Source organism: Vicugna pacos, chromosome 4, assembly GCF_048564905.1.
Source record: "Vicugna pacos chromosome 4, VicPac4, whole genome shotgun sequence".
Taxonomy (NCBI): domain Eukaryota; kingdom Metazoa; phylum Chordata; class Mammalia; order Artiodactyla; family Camelidae; genus Vicugna; species Vicugna pacos.
In genome coordinates, this window is record NC_132990.1 from 2,151,090 (window position 1) to 2,169,099 (window position 18,010).

The window sequence follows — 18,010 nt, forward strand, 5'->3', positions numbered from 1 at the left end:
GTGTTGGTTCCACCACTCAGCAATCCTTCACCAAGTTTATTTTTCCAGATGAAGTTACAATTTATTTCTATTGATTTATTCAAGATAGTGATAGTTTAAATATTCTATTTTTCCATATGAAACAGATCCCTTCAGTTTAAATGGATTTCATTTTGCACTGTTCACTGTATATTCAATTTAGATGTGCTCACTATTATGCTAGGCGCTTTGAATATATAAAGGGAATACTGGATGTGGTCAGTGGGCTCAGGGAGCTTTCCATCACAGAGAAGTGAGGCACGTACACAAAATGAGTAAGCAGTATAATAGTCATGATTATCAGTTACTAAAATAAAGTAAGTGAATGAGTCAGTAAGTGTTGTAAGGGTAATTATGTGGCCTTAAGAGATCATAGATATTTTAATGAAAAAGTTTCATCTTAGAGTCAACCTTGACAGATGGGGAGGAAATTAAAAAACAAGATCATTCTAGGTACGGAAAAAACAGAAGCAAATGAAAAAACACAGATAATATTTGTTCTGGAAATAGTATACAGAGACCAACTTGATTCTACTGTATAATTTATGTTGGAAACAATGTCGGTAATTTGTATATACATGGTTCAGACTCTTTCTTTCTAAAGCACTGATAATTTTGTATGCAACCCCAAAACTGGAGATTAAAACTTTTGAGTGACATTTGGGTGAGAGGAAAGTTATTTTAGGGACTTTAATCTGGCAGCATTGTCATAGTAAATGATCACTATTAGACTGAAGATGAATTCTCATCTTTAAACGTATCAGTTAATCATGGGTCTTTAGAAAATGTTGCTGAGATGCTTTCTTGTGAACCTATGATCTGTTTGCATGAATATGGATGTGTATGGGTAGGTGGGAAGGTGGTGTGGAGTAGCGCCACAGAATTCACTGTACTGTCATGACTTACATTTGGATAAATTTATTGATGAGACTCTCATTCCTATAGTATAAAAAGAAAATATTTTGCAGTATATATCATAATTGAAAGCCTTTATAGTGGAGAACTTTATTTATGGCTATGTTCTGAGAAACAGGATGGATTTTCAGTTTTTCTTACAAGCATACTGATTTTGGTGTGCTTAAATTAAAATGTTTATTGATAGACTTAGAGTGTTAATATTTAGATTAAAGAAAATTTTGTACTGTTTTACTAAAGGCGCTAACTTTGTGACTACAAAGCAGAATAGTTAAACGTTGCTGTTATTAGCTCTTTATCAGAGAGTAAAATTATGCTTTATTTGGAAAGTTTTGCCTAGATACAAGACTATACCCTACTTTTCAGGCTAAGTAAAAATATAATAGCTGCCTTAATAGAAAGAAAACAGAATTCTTACTTCATAATGAATAATGTATGAATCATAAAAGAAAAGTGGAAGGTCACTGGAAATATTTAGCTTTTCAGAGGTTTTACAGCATTTGCCTTAAATGCTTTAGGGATCCAGTAGAGGCCAGGAAAGACAAACAGTTGAAGGTTTCTTGGCTTTATCCTCTCACCTCATAATAGTTCTTAAATTTGGGTATTTATATAAAAACATATCTTTTAAATGGTTCTCTAGTATAAGCTTACAAGGATTTTGTAATGCTGTTCAAATATTTTCACATTACTTTGTTTTGAACTTAGAGATTCAATCTTACTTTTTACTTGTTGTTATATGTAAGATTTTTAAACATCCTTGCTTCCATCGATTCCTTCATAGTGGGATACAAAATTAGTATTAAATATTTATGCTCCTTTAGACATTGTTGAGACAGACTGTGAGTATGTGTGTACTTTAGCTTATATGCTACATTGGTAGTGGTTAAATATATGACCCTACAGGCAATCTTTTTAAGCAGATAAAACTGTTGGGATGTTTTCCCAGGACAATTGGGTTGCCCTCCAAGCGTATCTCTTCAATTCGATCCCGAATATAACTGGTGTCGTTAGCCTTGCAGAATGTATCATCTGTAATTGAAGTTATGTTGTTAAACTGGAAAACAAAAGGGAAAAAAAATTGTTTAGTGATTTGAAATCATTCCTTTTTTATGCTATGTAATGAGATCTTACAGAATATTTTATTCTTTTTAGATAGTGAACGTTTTTTGTTTTCTCAAAACCATTTTTTTTAATTGAAGTGTAGTTGATTTACAATATTGTGTTAATTTCTGGTGTACAGCATAGTGATTCAGTTGTACATATATACATTCCTTTTCACATTTTTTTCATTATAGGCTATTACAAGGTATTAGATATATAGCTCCCTGTGCTATATAGTCGGACCTTGTTGTTTATTTTATATATAGTAGTTAAATAAAGTGATTTTTAAGATATTGTTCATACGGTGTATCTGTCTTCATGGTAATAAAAACCTTCTCTGAGCAATCTGAGCCTGCCTTTAAAAAGTCTACAGTGTTCCTTTGGAAGAATGCACCACTCGGTATTTCTAACAGCAAAACCCATGTAACAAATATCTGAATATAAATAAGATTATACTAGCTGGAAAAAATATCCTATTCTAGAGTGTCAACTCAAAATGGGTACTGTGTCCTTTTAAATATACTTTAAAGAAGCAAGAAGAATAAGTGAGAATTCTTGTGCTGCTGAAAGACCCATTTTAGTTTATTCCTCCTCACTTTTCTATTAACCTAAGTTGACGTCAGACAGTAAAGTTAGCTGAGAAGTCTCCAAAAGCAAGTCTTTACTGCTGTTTAGAGAAAGGAACATAAACCAGGGGTCTCAGTGTCTCCTAACTTCAGTTTTTTCACGTGTCAGGTTATCTAGGAGATGCTAACTGCACACCTGGAGACAAACTCTGCTCTAAGCTCAGATCTCACTCCCAGCGTTGCTGGTCCTTTGTGTTCTGGAGAGAACTGGAGCTTCTAGGCAGGAGGGTGCATTTGGCTAAACATTAGTACTGTTGACGGGCAATATTTACATGGGAATAAGTGAGCTTCCTAATGAATCATAAGACTGACCCATAGTAATTTGAATTAAAGTCAGATATGTTGACAGGAGCAGACATACCTGAAGATGAATTACACGCAGACTTTCTGGTAAATTAAGAGGCACAGATTCCAGGGCATTGTGGTCCAAGTAGAGGAAGGAGAGGTTATGCAGTTTCTGTAAGGAAAAGGTAGTTTGGCTGATGTGTTATTGAGGTCAGTACATTTCTTCACAGGATTCAAGCTGTATACACACATATTAAATATAGACACAATATTGTTAATCATTGCTGTGGCAGTTTTAGGTTTGGGTTTTTGTTTTGTTTTGCTTTTGCTTTTGGTTTGACAAATAACAATGTTTTGGCCCTTTATGCAGGGCAGGCAGTAGAGCCTGATGCATCCCCACATTTCTGTCCATTCATTTCACCTCTGAATACCCAGTCATATCCGGCCTCATCCCCCACGCTGGTTTCTGGGGCCCTTTGAATTTGTCTTGGGAGCGGGTAATGAGGGTTATTCTTATGCAGGATTGGATTTGGATCCTTGTGCTGCCGTAATCTCTCTTAAACCTCCAGAACTTTCCATTTCAGCTCCACCAAGTAGTAGCAAAGTGCATACCCATAAGAGGTGTGTGTGCTTGTTTCCCAAAGCAATTTATTAAACACATAGCTAGGTATGGTTTTTTTTCTCCCCTACATGCTCTATATTGGATTACTTTTCATGATCAGTAACTCATTATTTTGTATAATATTATATGATTTCAAGAAGTAGTTTCCCCTGACAATAATCTTTTACCTTAACTTTGTTATACATTCTGTAGCAGAATTTGCTAATGTTTTTTAAGAATTAATTTGCTATTATCTTAAGCATCCTACAGTCCACAATGTGGGTACCAAGCTCCTGTCTTCCTCAATGGGCGTTTTTACCTGGATGAGTAACCTGATTTTACCAATGGCTTTTGCAGCCTAGGGCCTTAAGCAAAACTGCAAAGTAGCTGAGTTTATCATTTCCATGCCAACTTGTCATGAATCCCTTCTGTAATCCTTGTGTAAAATCTGAAATATTCAAGCATTCCTTTTGTGAAATGTTGATCAGCTCCTATAGGTCTTTAACATGCCAGTTATTCAAAGGCTTATCTGCTCAAATTACGTGTCTTCAAATTACAAGCTTTTTTTTTTTTGGTTTGTTTTTAAAGTAAGTCTAAGGGGGAAGGGTGTAGCTCAAGAGATAAAGTGCATGCTTAGCAGGCATGAGATCCTGGGTTCAATCCCCAGTACCTTCTCTAAAAATAAATAAACGTAATTACCTCCCCCACCAATAAAAATTTTTAAAAAGAAAATACATTTTAGAATGAACAATAAATAATAAATTTTAACAAAATATTTTAATAATCAAATAAAGGAAGTCTAGTTTTTAAAAGTCCCCTGACTTCTAACTATTAGAAGTTATCATTAGGAGCTAGACTTTCTTTTTCAACGTGGTCTTCTGTTGCTGACAGTGGCGTGAATGTCTCAGCCTTTTATCTGAGATTTCTTTCAGGACCTAGAGTGAGTATATCCTAGCTGTCGAAGTCCTGGGCTGAGGTGCTCACTTCTCAGCAGACTGTGCATTTTGAGACAGCCTGGCTCCCTAAGTCGGAGTAGATCACCTTCCCTTTTTCCTGTGCATTTATTTTCTCTAATTACTCACTTAAGAAATGTATGTAATTTTTACTACATATAGAATTTTGTATTAGGTGCCATCATGGAATTCAAAAGAATGTCTACCTAAGAATTCTATGGTCTAATGCTTTTAAGTATTAAAAGGAAAACTCAGTGTTTACTTTAGAACATTATTTTTTCTGGCATTTGTGAATTTACTAATATTGTAAGGAAAAAGAAACACAGGAAAATTCCCATTTTGAGATTTTTGTAGAGAATTGGTGCCATGAGAGTGCAGACCTTGTCTATAAATGAGTATTTGCTGTGTGAACAAAGGAGAAAGATGTGACAGCATATAGTCCCATGGAACAAGATAAAGGTTATATATTTTAAGTGAGGTACAGGCATAAACTGGACTGAATAAGCCTAATAGTATCACTATTTATTATGTCAATAATGTCTTCCATTATTAAATTAAAATAGTTTTAAAACAAAACAAATTCTAGACCATAGTTTCTTTTTTGTTTACCATGTTGTCAGTGGCTGTATAAAACTGATATTATATTGTGCTCAGTCATACTATAAAATACTTACTTTGAATGCATTTGCTTTGATTCCTCTACTCTTGATTTTGTTGTATTTTGCATTAAACAAAGTAAGCTTGGGAGGGAGAACTGGAAGTTTCAGTAGTTGATTTTCAGCCAGTGTAAGCTCTTCTAACAGAGAAAGTTTTGAAAAAGTACCATCTTCTATATCTTCAATCAAATTTCCCGTAAAATCGAGTCGTCTTAAGTTAGCTGGAAGGGAAAATATACAAAAAAAAAACACCAAAAACACCCAGAAAATATTTTTTTAAATGAAGTTAAGTTCTTAATTGTGTGGACTGAGGAAAGGCACTTAACAGGCCATTCAGACTTCTATTTTTAGTGCCTAGTAGAGCTTCTACAATTAGAGCTCAGTAAGTTTGTTGACTGAATACTGAACATCTACTCTGTGCTTGACACTGATGGCCTGTCTCACCGGAGTTCTAAACTCTCAGGATTGCAAGAGAACTTAAAGTTAATAGAATCCTTCTATCCTTTTTTGTTTGAATTCTCAGTATGCTCAGGCAATTTGAAAGAAATTCTTTGTTGCATATTATAGAAAGTAAGCATTACATTTGACTAAATAGAACCATGTAAATATTTTTGGATTTTTTTGCCAGCATGTTGCATTATGATTGCTGGGTCTGTGGGTCTGTTATCTTAATCTCTCCACGCCTTATTGCTTAACAACAAAGCCAAAAATGTTCTCTAATTTATTAAAGTGGTGCATACTGAGAGACAAGTTCAGTGTTTGTAGGTATGTGTATCACTTTTGTCTGTCTGGAATGATTAAGAAATATGGTCGCTCCTCACCGTTGGAGGTAGTCACGTCTGCAAAGTTGATGCAAATGCTGAAATAGTAAATATGGACCCATTGCTCCTAGGCAATATACAGGATTTGTGTCTCTTGTCACATATTTTCATCAACCAATTAGTGTAAACTTTAATATGTGTTTCTTTTTAAAGGCATCTCATTTAGTATATATTATTGATACATTAACATGCAACTCGGTCCTCAGCACTGTAACTCACACTTAAATGAAGATTAGCTAACGCACGTATTTTCTCTGTGAGGCACATCACAGCCTTCTTGCACTTAGGAGTACTGGACAGCACTTCAGAAGCACTGCACTCAGGGAGCATTTTAAACAGCAGAAAGCACGAAAATGTGGCACTAAGTTGACTGTAAATAGAACATTTGTTTACAGTATAAAAGCTGAAATAAAGGGCAGATCATCTCATTCAACTTTACCTTTGTGACTTACATTTTTTAACCACTGGGCACATGTCTGAATGACTACAGAAGTGCCAAAAGTCTTGATTTGGGGGTTACAAATACATTTTATCAAGTAGGTGAGTTTGAAAACATGGAATCTACAAGTAATGAGGAGCGACTGTATTCAGTCAGTTGGGAGCTACCAGTGATGGCATGAAACCCGATACAGTTAATCTCATAAATGTGTAGTGGGGCCAGTGTGCATTTCTTGATGTGGTTTTCTTCAGAAGCACTTGACAACATTGGAATTTAGAAAATTTATGAAGGATTAGTGATCTAAGACTTGGACTTGGGAATGCCGAAGTGGGGGAATTTGATGTGTTCATGGTAACACACTAATGGCAAGCTGCTGTAAAGTTTGATAAAACACCCAAAGTCCAAGATTGTGTATGACCTGGGAAGGAGTGAAAGGCCCCGTTCTCAGCACTAGTTCCGTATTAGAATCATCTGAGGAGTTTTGTTGTGGTTAATGGCAACACTTGTGCCTCTTCTCCCCAGACCTAAGTTAGAATCTCTGTGGACTAAGGCCTGGTATCAGCACTTATTTTGAAAATACTTTCACAGATGTGTTTAATATGCAGCCGGATTTAAGTAAAGAAGAAAGCAGTTTCTATGTATTTATAGCAGAAGTACAAAATAAAATGTTGTCTTTGAAGAAATACCCTGATTATATTTGTACTGCTGACTGGCTGGGGCAGATGGATCTTGAAGTGTTGGGGTTGAGAAGATGTCGTTGCCCATGTTCTAGATGAGCTGTCACCATAAACTCCAAAGTCACCAGTAAAGAAAGATGACAGGACATCTGAATAGAAATGAGATTCACCAATAAAGCAGTGGATTTTTGTTAAGTGTAGTGGATACTTTAAACACTCCGACAGTGACTACCCTACGTGTGATAGGCCCCAAGGACCTAAAAACTTGTGTTTATATGAGTTAAACACTAACATGAGTTAATACTATATCTTATTTTAAATTAACTTACGTATGTCTGCAAAATCTTTGGCAGTCAACTTTTTGATTCTGTTGAATCGTGCATACAAATAGGCTGATTCCTTCGGCAAAGGTGGGACAGCATCAATGTCAACTTCTTCACAGTACACAGAACCACTTAGACAAACACACAGCAGGCATGTGGGCATTTCTGAATCGAGAAGCAAAATCATAAAAATCAGTAGTTCAAAAATAGTTCACTTCTAGGGGTAAAATTCTTGGTATCATGAATGTTAGTACTAATTTGAAAAGATACTTGACAGAATTATGGGTGACAGCAGGGAAAGACATGAGAGCTAGTGGTCTGTACTGTGCCTGATCACTCACCAGAATTTTATTTAATTCCAGAACCCACAATCTCTTTTATTCTCCTCTCTGTTTTAGAGGTGATCGCTTAGTTGCTGAATTGATTGACAGATTTCCTCATTTGAATACCAAAAAAAAAATCGTAAAGCAGGACTTAAGGTAAACAGAAGCTTGATTTATCACTTGGTGTGACTCAAGCACATTTCTAATGAGTTTAGAAACCATTTAGTTAAATAAGCAGACTAGTAACATGAAACTTAGAGTCATCATGGGCATAACATGGAAAATTAGAGTTAGGGTGCCACGGTGACCTGCATCACTCATTGCATTTATTTGTTCTGCCTCTTTTGTATCCTTCAACCTGAAACAGTTCCTTAGTCTTCATTTTTCAAACTGTTTTACTGTTTTGGAAATTTTTGAATTTTTAGAACATTTTATTTTTCAGGGCATTTATTTTACAGAATGTCTTTCTGTTAGGGTTTGTCTGAGGTTCCTCATTTTTGGCAGGAGTACCGTGGAAATGATGTCGCGTCCTTAGTGTCATGTATCAGGGAGCATGCGGTATCTGTCTCATTCCTCATGATGCTGTCTTTAGTCACTTGGTTCAGTTGGTGTCTGTCATGTTTCTCACTCTGTAAAGTTACTGTTTTTCACTTTGTAATTAATAAGTACCTTCTGGAGAAGTACTTTGAGAGTCTACACATCTGGTTTGTCATCAAACTTTCTCCCTCTGATTTTGTCATCTACTGACGATACTTACTTGAACTATTTATCACTAGGATAGTTGCCAAATAGTGATTTTCTAATTCCATCGTTTCTGCTACATTTGTTAGTTAGCATTCTTATATAAGGTGGAACACTCCCTTCTTATTTATTTCTGTCAGTATGAACTTAAGGATTCTTTATCCCATGGGTCATAATATATTACCATCATATTTATTTTGGCAATCAAATTGTCATAGATTAGATAGTCAGTGAGGATTCTTAAACTGTTTTATCCTGCCACAGCTTTTTTATGGTTAAATTATATACAATAAGTTGCACATATTTAACTTGCATAATATATAAGTTTTGGCATACGTATATGCCCATGAAACCAAAGCCACAATCAAGATAATTAACATATCCATCACCCCAGAAAGTTTCCCCATGCCCTTGGTACTCCCTCCCAGCAGCCCACATCTCCTTTCTCTCACTATAGATGAGTTTGCATTTTCATTTCAAAAGAATCATGCAGTATATACTCTTTGGTCTAGCCTCTTTCACTCTGCATAATTATTTTAAGATTCATCTATTTTTGCATGTACCAGTAATTCATTCCTATTTATTACTGAGTTCATTCCTATTTGTTCCATTGTGTCAATAGACACAGTTTGTACAGTCATCTCTTATGGACATTTGGGTTGTTTCCAGTTTTTGTCTGTTTCAAAGAAAGCTGCTATGAACATTTATGAATGGACTTAATGCTTTCACTTCTCCTGGGTAAATACCTAAGAGTAGAATGGCTAGGTCTTACTATAGGTATATATTTTACCTTTTGAAGAAAGTCCTAAACTGTTTTCCATAGTGGTTGTGCCATTTTACATTTCTACTAGCAGTGCATGAGAGTTCCAGTTACTCTGCGTCCTTGGCAACATTTAGTGTGGTCAGACTTTTTCATTTTCAGGTAAGGTGTGTTACGGTATCTTGTGTTTTAATTTACACTTTCGTGATGACTAATGTGCTGAGCATCTTTTTATATACTTATTTGCCATCCACATATGGTGAAGAGTCTATTCATATCTTTTGCCCATTTTTAAATGGGCTTTTGTATTATTATTATTGAATTAGAAAAGTATATTTGGTAGCTTAAGTCATTTGTCACTTTATGTTTTGCAGCTATTTTCTTCTGTCTGTGGCTTGTCTTTTTATTTTCTTATCAGTGTCTCTTGAAGAGCAAACATTTTTTAAGAAGCATTGACTTCTTCATAGTTCATGCTTTTTGTGTTATATTTTAAAAATGTTTGCCAGTCACTAAGTTTTTATCCAATGTTTTCTTTTGAAAGTTGTGTAGTTTAGCTCTTTATAGTTAGATACGGGGTCTGTAGTTCCTTTTTTTTTTTTTTTTTTTTTTTTGCTTATCTCTTACAGCTTTCTGATTCTTTCAGCACCATTCTTTGAAAAGGTTATCCTTTCCCCATTGAATTGCATTGCACCATTGTAAAAAACCAGTTGACCACATTATGAAAGTGTATTTCTGGACTCTATTCTGTTCTGTTATCTATTTGTTTATTTTTATGGTGATCCCACAATGTCTTAATTCCTCTAGCTTTATAATAAGTTTGATATTAGGTAGTGTAAATCCTCCAACTTTATTCTTCCTCAGCGTTGTCATGACTCAGCATTTTCATATAAATTTTCGAATCAGCTTGTTAATTTCAAAAATGGCCTGCTGGGAATTTAAAATGATATTGCATTGAATTTACAGATGAATTTGGGAAAAATTGACATCTTAATGATAGTGAGTTTTCTGGTCCTTGAATACAATGTATCTAATCCATATATTTAGGTCTTCTTTAATTTCTCTCAGTATGATTGTGTGGATTTCAGGGAGCAGGTCTTATACATCTTGTATAAATTTATACCTATGTATTTTAAAATATTTTGACTAATTTAAAAATTAAATGTCCCCACTGTTCTTTGAGAGCTAAATTATTTTCTGGCATGATAGGATGTCCCAAACCAGTCTTGCCTTTTCCTTGCCCCGGGCCTGAAATCAGCTATTTCTTCAAGGAGAATACTGGTTCCTTTTTAGTGGAGAATGGTTTTTAGAAACCAAGATTTGGGTGTGGGTGTGCTCATTGCTACTGGGATCTCATTGTTTCTGGGCTCTTTCAGCAGAGAGAGCTGGGAAATACACGTATGTGTATTTGGCTCTCTCTTCATATATAATACACATACCTACACACATGTATATTTATATAGACATGTGCTATATACATATTTATGTGCATGCATATAGACATACATAAATGCATGTCTATATGCACCATATATTCATATAAATAAACAAATTACCTGCATATATTCACACACTCACACTGAGAGGCAAACATGTCTATATCTATTTCTGTATATAAACCATGAGTTAATGGTGGTATTTTCATTCCAGTCCAACTTCACAGTGTTCATTCTAACCTTCCCTCTTACCATACTTGTAACATCCTTCTCTGACGGTGAGAAACCTGACCCTCACTATCCACTGTGTGTTTACTTTACTCAGCCGTAGAACACACATTGATTTTCATTAAGTTTCATTATTCCTAGCCCATAACGCTGGAAAACCTACTCACTGAAATTTCAGTATTTGCCTATTCTATTTTGTCTTTAGCCTTAAAGTATATAGTCAAAATACTGTATTTAAGAGTTACTTGTTTATATTTTTCCCCCTTTAGTGTCTTACGTAATTCATTTGAAAAGCAGTTAAGTTTGTTTTTGTGTTTGTATGCCAATTTGGGTTCTTCTTAACTTAACCTTGTTGATTTTATTTATAAATATATTTGTTTGTTTGCCTGTGTGAAATGTAACCTTGTTCTAAAATCAAATCTTCCCTCCAGTATTTCTTGTTCCCGTCTTCTGCTCCTTTCCATCTCTTGTCCCATCTGTAACCAACAGAAAACTAGTCTTGGTGTTTTAATTACCCTTCTTCTCACACAAGAGAGCTGATGCATGTATATCCTCTTGCATTCCCTTCATTCTTAGATGAAAGACAGCTTTGGCACTTCGATTTTTTTCACATAATCTGGAAATCACTCCATGTTAGAGAGCTTCTTCATTAATTTTTACAACTACATAGTATTCCCCTATGCAGATGTACCATACTTTATTCAACCACTCTTCAATGTATAAACAATTAGATTGTTTCCAATATTTTACAGTTGCAAGCAATGCTTCAATGATTTTACATAGTATTTTCTTACTTTTGGAGGTATATCTTTAGTGTAGATTCCTAGAAGTCAATTGCTATGTCACAGAATAAATCTTGTGTTTGGTTTTTTAAAATATTGCCAAATCCTGATGTTTGGTTTTGTTAGATATTACCAAATCCCTGTCCAAAGTACCAGTTTGTATTACCAGCAGCAAGGTATGTCAGTGTCTGATACCCCACAGTTTTGCCAATGGAATATATTAATATATTGTCACACTTTTAATTTTTGTCAAATGGGTTAAACATTGTGTCTCAACATAATTTAAACTTATGTTTCTCTGTGTGTGAGATTGACCACTTTTTATGTGTTTAAGGGTCGTTTTTATATCATTTTGTGAATTGTCCAATCATATCTTTTGCCCATTTTTCCAGTAGACTTTTGATCAATTTCTTTTTCTTGGACTTTTACTTTTTCTAAATTAGAGATATTAACTCTTTATCAGTGATACATATTACAAATATTTTTCTCAATTTTCATTTGTCTTTGGCTTCACCTATGAGGCAAAAGTTTCACAGAACTTCCGTTTTATGGAGTTAAATTTATTGATCTTTTCTATTATTGTCTCTGGGTTTAGAGACGCCCTACACCTTGGTTATCTTCTAGTATTTGTATGGTTTCACTTTTTACATTGAGACCCTAATTTATTTAGAGTTCCTTTTTCTGTATAAGACATGGATCTAGTTGTATCCTTTTCCAGTTGACTGCTTAGATTTCCCAGCCCAAATTTTCAAAGATACCATCTTTGCTTCAGTGATTAAGATGCTATCTTTATTATTCACTAAATTTCTTCATGTGTTTCTGTCTGCAGACTTTCATTTACGCAACAGTATTATACTTTTAAAAAAAAATATGGAGGCTTTATATTCTAATATACGGTTTCTTACAGGTTTGATTTTCCATATGAACTTGAGAGTCAACCTTGCCAGCTCTTTAAGGAAGCTAATTGTTATAAATTTAGGGAGAGCTGACATCTTTATAATATTAAATCATCCTATCCAAGAACAAGGGATGTCTTTCCATTTGTTCAAGTCAGTTTTCTGTATGATACTTACACTTTCTGCTCTTCTGTGAGTCCCTTAAAGGCAAGAATTTTATTTACTTTATCCTTAGGCTGTGTAGTGTTTGCAAATAATTAGTATTTAATAAGTATTTCTTGAATTGATTTATATAGAAAAGCACACAGTGTGTACAGGCTAAACTTAGACGAAACTTCAGTTGTTCTTGAATGTTCCCATTACACGTTCCTCATTCATAATGTGGGCTAGCATATGATGAGCACTGTCAGTATACCTGTTTGACCTTGTTGACAAAACTCTGCCGTTTGGATTTACTATGTCCTGATGCAATTTTGGATTACCATATGGAATAAAGTTCCATTATAAGCTATTTTTTTAAAGCTCCTTTAAAAAAACTTGATGATAGAATGTTCATACTTACCGTCATTTTCTTTCTTCGGAGGTGGTGGTGTTACACTCTGCTCTTTCTGTAATTGAAAGCTTTTCTCATCAGGTATTACAGTTTCTTTTTCCTATTGGAAAAAACAAAAATTTACTATCAGGTGTGATAAAGCCCAATTTGGACTTTAAAACTGAGGGATTATGGACAACATTCTCCCATAAGTGTTCTGGTTGAACAGTCCCTCCTCCTTCCATTTGTCTGTTAAGAGCAGTTAATTCTGCTTCACTTCACAAATATCTTGGTCCCTTTATTTACATTAAGATAGACTTTTAAAGCAAAGTAAAGAGAAGCAGCAGAGAACATTTTACTTACTACTTTTTAGGGACCAGGGAATTTTGAAAGTGTCCTTCTGACTGATTTGTAGATTTAAATCAGCCACGTGAGCCAGCAGCTTGTTGTGATGATGGACCTTTTCAAGCTATGACTATGCATATACTTATCTTATATGTACATAATAGCATATTAGTCAACTCCATTGAAAGAAATTGTAGTGTTAACATTTGTTCATGTGTACCAAAAAAGAAAAAGAAGCAAGTATAATCGTTCACTCTTAAAAATCTTGGTCATCTTATTTATAGTGAAGAAGAACTTTTGAACCAATCAACATTGTTCTGTATTTGGCTGTATTTCTCATTTTCCATTTTGTGTATGTGGCTGTGAAAGAGAGAGACAGACATAGAGACACACAGTAGGCTGGCAGCGCTTAACTAATGTGCTGTATTAACTTTTCCCTCTCCCAGTGTTCATTTCTGTGTGCCAGTGAAACCACAAGTAATTAGCTCCCATACGAGTAGAACATGAAAGATGTGGTATGAAAGTCAGCCCTGGAGAGTATTAACTCAATGACAGTTACAGATACTTGGTAAAATGATAGAGTCTAAATTGTTGAAACTGATTAAAAATTAAGCACCATATTAAGTAGTTTTCAGGTTTTTTTGATACTGTATATGGTTGACATATGCAAATTATTGTGAAATGCTGTAGATACAAAATTAGCAACTACTCTTCTATGTATATTTCCTTGAACCACTTCTTTCTAAAATAGTAAACTTTAAGCTGGTAATCCATCTTTATTTCTCTTTATATGCATTTCTCCTATTTCAGTTTAATATGCAAATATAGGGCATTGTGTATTAACATAAAAATCTCAGCTGGTCAGAGATCATCTTAAAGTTTAGTTTCCCTTAAATTTCATGTTATGGTTGCTATAGATACTGTTTGGTTATCATAGATTCTATTCATTAATTTGGGAAGCATGCATACTTTAAAAATATAATCTTGGGGACAGTTATTTTGAATTATTTTGAGTTATTTAAAGTGCTTTTCCTTTCCCCTTATCAGACACATTCAGAGAAAAACAAACATGCATTTAAATTGGCAACTATTTTAGAAGTTAAAGTGAGAGTAGAAATAAAATACCTTAGTTCTTTTTCCATCCAGATATTTATCCTCATAATCTTGGCTAAATAAGGTTTCTTCAAAATTATCTGTTCCATAATCATAGATAATGCGTGAATCCTGCTGAGCTGGTGGTGCTGGCTTTATCAGAGGCACAAACAGAAACAGGAGAAGTGTAGACTGCAGAGTCTTCATTTTAGCAAAAATTAAGGTGACTGGAAGTTAATAAGCTAGTGGCCTGCTGACTGTGGGGCAATACTCTCCTTTTCCCTGGAAATAGAAACGCAGACCATCGAAGCAATATTTAAAAGCTTAGAGGACTTTTTGGCACGGTGAACGCAGTAGGGGCCAGAGAACAAGTATTTAACCCTTAGTGATCTTTAATTAGATGCTAAAATTTTTACGTATTAGTGACATTCTGAAAAATAGTTTCAGAAAATGATTTTAGTTCTTTTTCTATCAAGAATCCAAGCAATGTTGATAATTTCCGTTTGCTAATAATTAGGTGCCTTAAACAAAGGTACTTGAATGCAACTGAAATCTTCTTAGGATACCTGTAATATAAATAGTTAAAGTGAAGACCCATGATCCTGTCTCATGTGGGTTTAAAACTATCATGTTTCAACTTTACTACTTTATAAGCACTCAGGATTTGTATTCGTATGAATAGAAACAAGTTCCAAGTGCAGTTTTAAAACTTAAACTTCAGGTTTAACATCATGAAAAGTAGTCATTAACACTTACTTTAAGGTGGTACAGGATATTGGAAAAGCCATAATTTAAATTTTCTTAGTTTTATAGTTTTTTAATAGATAAAGATATTATTTTCAGTTAATAGCATTGCTTTTTAAACTATGAAAAATGCAGGCTGGAAGAAATGTAGGACTTTAATGAAGAATTTAGGGAGAATGAAATGGGGAGGATTCTTTCAGGCTCACCACTGGATTTTATCTGCTGGTGCACATCTTACACTTTTCATAAGTAACTTCAGACAGAATCACTCAGAATTGCTGGTGCAGCATTGTAGATACCAATTTGTCAAAAATCAATAGTTGACAATTCAGAATAACATGGTTTTGTGACTTTTGCAGCACCCTGCCCTTGCCTGCATGGATATTAAAGTTATGCAATGATACACTAACGTGCTTGTTAAAAAAAAATTGTTCAAGGTAACTGAAACTTAAAAAAAACCAAAGATGGCCTTTATATTTACTAAGATTGTTACGTGTCACGTTTCAACAAACGACATTTAAAATAATATGTGAAAAAAGAGCCTACCGTTGTAGCTGTTTTTGAAGTTTTTTGTGGTTTTCCTCAATAGATGGTCATGCCTTGCATTAGTCCCAAATGGGAGGGTGAATGAGAAAAGCTGTGGATTGATTTCAAACTGCTGAATAGAACTTCAGGGCCCAACAGCTTTAAAAGCAGTTTCCATGTGGTAGAGATCTTTGCCAACATTCTTTCTCTGGGGTGAAATGTAGTGTGTTGTACTAGAGAACTTGCTTAAAACATTTGTAACTGCTGTACTCATACTGCTTCTACTGACTACCATAAATTTGTGTTATTTTTATTTTATGTAATAAATATGTTTTTGTGAATGTTAGTTTATGAAGATGACATAGTTTAAAAATCATACTTTTCATATTAATGCTTTCCGAGGATATAAAAATGTCTGCCCTTTGAATGAAATAAAGCAACAAACTAAAGCATCTCTGCTCTTAATTTTATAAGGAGTAAAAATGTTGTTCTTATACTAACATTAGTATATAGCCAAGAAGTTTCCAATGTAGAAATTAGTTTTAGCACAAATAATTTTCTAGTTTAGTCACTTAGGGTCCTCTCACCCTTTATTTTGTTACATATAACAAAAACTTGAATGTCAGAATCAGCTTTTTAAAAATAAATTTTATTTCTAATTTGGAGTATGATAGTAAAAGATATTTTTGTTTGCTAAATGAAGGAAACGGTATTAACTATTTAATATTAAATTTGATTTTTAAAAATTCAAGTGGTATTTTAGATAATTATGTGAACATCTTTAAAGGTTCATTTTACTTTTATCACTCTTTGGTACTTTTAGCAATCAAGGTAACATTTATTTCTCTAAGCTGAAAATTTAATAAATATGGATATGGAAAAATATTTTATTAAGAAATAGAAAATGAAAGAATAGTAATTTGTTTCCTTTTCTATTCAAAATTGACTTTAGAAGCTTTTCAAATTAAAGCTTGAATAATCTAAGACTTGAATCTCATGCTTTTAAATTATTTTAAATCTAGTTGTGATATTCTCTGGTTTTGGTTGAGATAAATTGTCAGTTTATGGCTTTAAAGTCTGAGAATATCTAATAATGAAATAGCAGATATTGATTTGTTTTGCTCTGTGTGGCAGGTTTAACAGGATGTTGAGAAATGAACTGGATAGATGTTAATAGATTTAGACAATCTTAGAGATTCATAGTTTACTAATGGTATACACAGTTTGATACTTTGTACTATAGAAAATTATTTTGTGGATTAAAACATCTTTTCTTGAAAAGTTATGACCAGTGAACACAGTTTTATTGGCATTCATTCATTTAGGAGTTTACTGAGCACTACTTCTCTGCCAGAACTACAGAAAAATAAGCTCAGACAAGCAAAACTCAGTCTCTCCCCTCAAAGAGGAGGGGTGTGTAAGTCAGCAAGAAGGGCAGGAAACAACAACAGAACGCACAGTGGGACCTGCCACACAGAAATGTACGCGGGGTTCTGCAGTTGCCCGGGAGAGGATGAAGCCATGGAGGCTGCGCCAGACTGACTTCTGGAGAGAAAATAAGGGGTTCGGGGTGGATGATGGGCAGGACCAGAGGGAGAAATGCTCTAAGGATGGGAGCAGCACACAGGTGGGAGGGTAGATCATTGAGAAGATTTATAATTAGTTGTATATGGCTGGAGCTTGGAGGGAGAGAAAGAAGAGCTGAGAGGGGTGGTGCATATTAAGAGGTCAGACAGGGGACTAGGGGTCAGATTAAGGAGAGTCTTTTTACCTTGCTGAGGTGTTTGAGCTTTATTTGTAGCCAGTGAGAGACCACTGAGAGAGATTTTTAAGTCAGTGAGTGACATGATCCTGTTTTCATTTTAGAAATAACCCTCTAAGTTTGAATGTCTGAAAAATTCCACTGCTTATCTATTGTGTTAGTTAGTTTTACAAGTTTAGTGGCTTAAAATAGCACACATTTATGATCTGACAGTTTCTGTGGGTCAGGAGTTCAGGAATGACTTTGCTTGTATCCCACCTGAAAGCTGTGTTGGCCATGGCTGCATCCTCTTTCAGGATGGAGTAAGGTAGAGAGGTGTGTGAGCCCATGTGGTTGTTAGCCACAGCTCCATGCAGAATGTAGGACTAAGGGCAAGATTGAGGGGGTGTGGTTCCCCAAACCACCCTCACGTTTGTGAATTTACTAGAACTC

At 34.6% G+C, this 18,010-nt stretch overlaps 2 protein-coding genes across 8 annotated transcripts in view; one reads left to right on the plus strand and one right to left on the minus strand.

Annotated features, from left to right (window-relative positions):
• The window catches only part of CENPP (centromere protein P), a 220,403-nt gene that overhangs the window by 64,989 nt on the left and 137,404 nt on the right, over positions 1-18,010 (plus strand). The gene's annotated exons all lie outside the window — the stretch shown is intronic.
• On the minus strand, positions 544-16,037 carry OGN (osteoglycin). Of its 2 annotated transcripts, none has more exons than XM_006209217.4 (7): positions 15,838-16,037; positions 14,581-14,829; positions 13,141-13,231; positions 7,422-7,580; positions 5,174-5,376; positions 3,022-3,117; positions 544-1,987 (listed from the first exon to the last, which is right to left on the minus strand). In XM_006209217.4, the coding sequence occupies exons 2-7, from the start codon at positions 14,752-14,754 to the stop codon at positions 1,817-1,819; spliced, it is 894 nt and encodes a 297-aa protein (XP_006209279.2). In that variant the 5' UTR covers positions 14,755-14,829; positions 15,838-16,037; the 3' UTR covers positions 544-1,816. The 2 variants fall into 2 exon arrangements, with proteins under 2 accessions (XP_006209279.2, XP_006209278.2); XM_006209216.4 differs by having other exon boundaries at positions 14,581-15,113; positions 15,838-15,908.

Bases quoted from the DNA above. Each gene is read 5' to 3' on its own strand.
- OGN (XM_006209217.4), bottom strand. From the start codon at position 14,754: ATGAAGACTCTGCAGTCTACACTTCTCCTGTTTCTGTTTGTGCCTCTG. The intron at 13,232-14,580 runs GTATTTTATTTC...TTTTTCCAATAG, and splicing joins TGGATGGAAAAAGAACTAAG to GAAAAAGAAACTGTAATACC. The intron at 5,377-7,421 runs GTAAGTTAATTT...TTTCCCTTCCAG, and splicing joins CAAAGATTTTGCAGACATAC to CTAACTTAAGACGACTCGAT.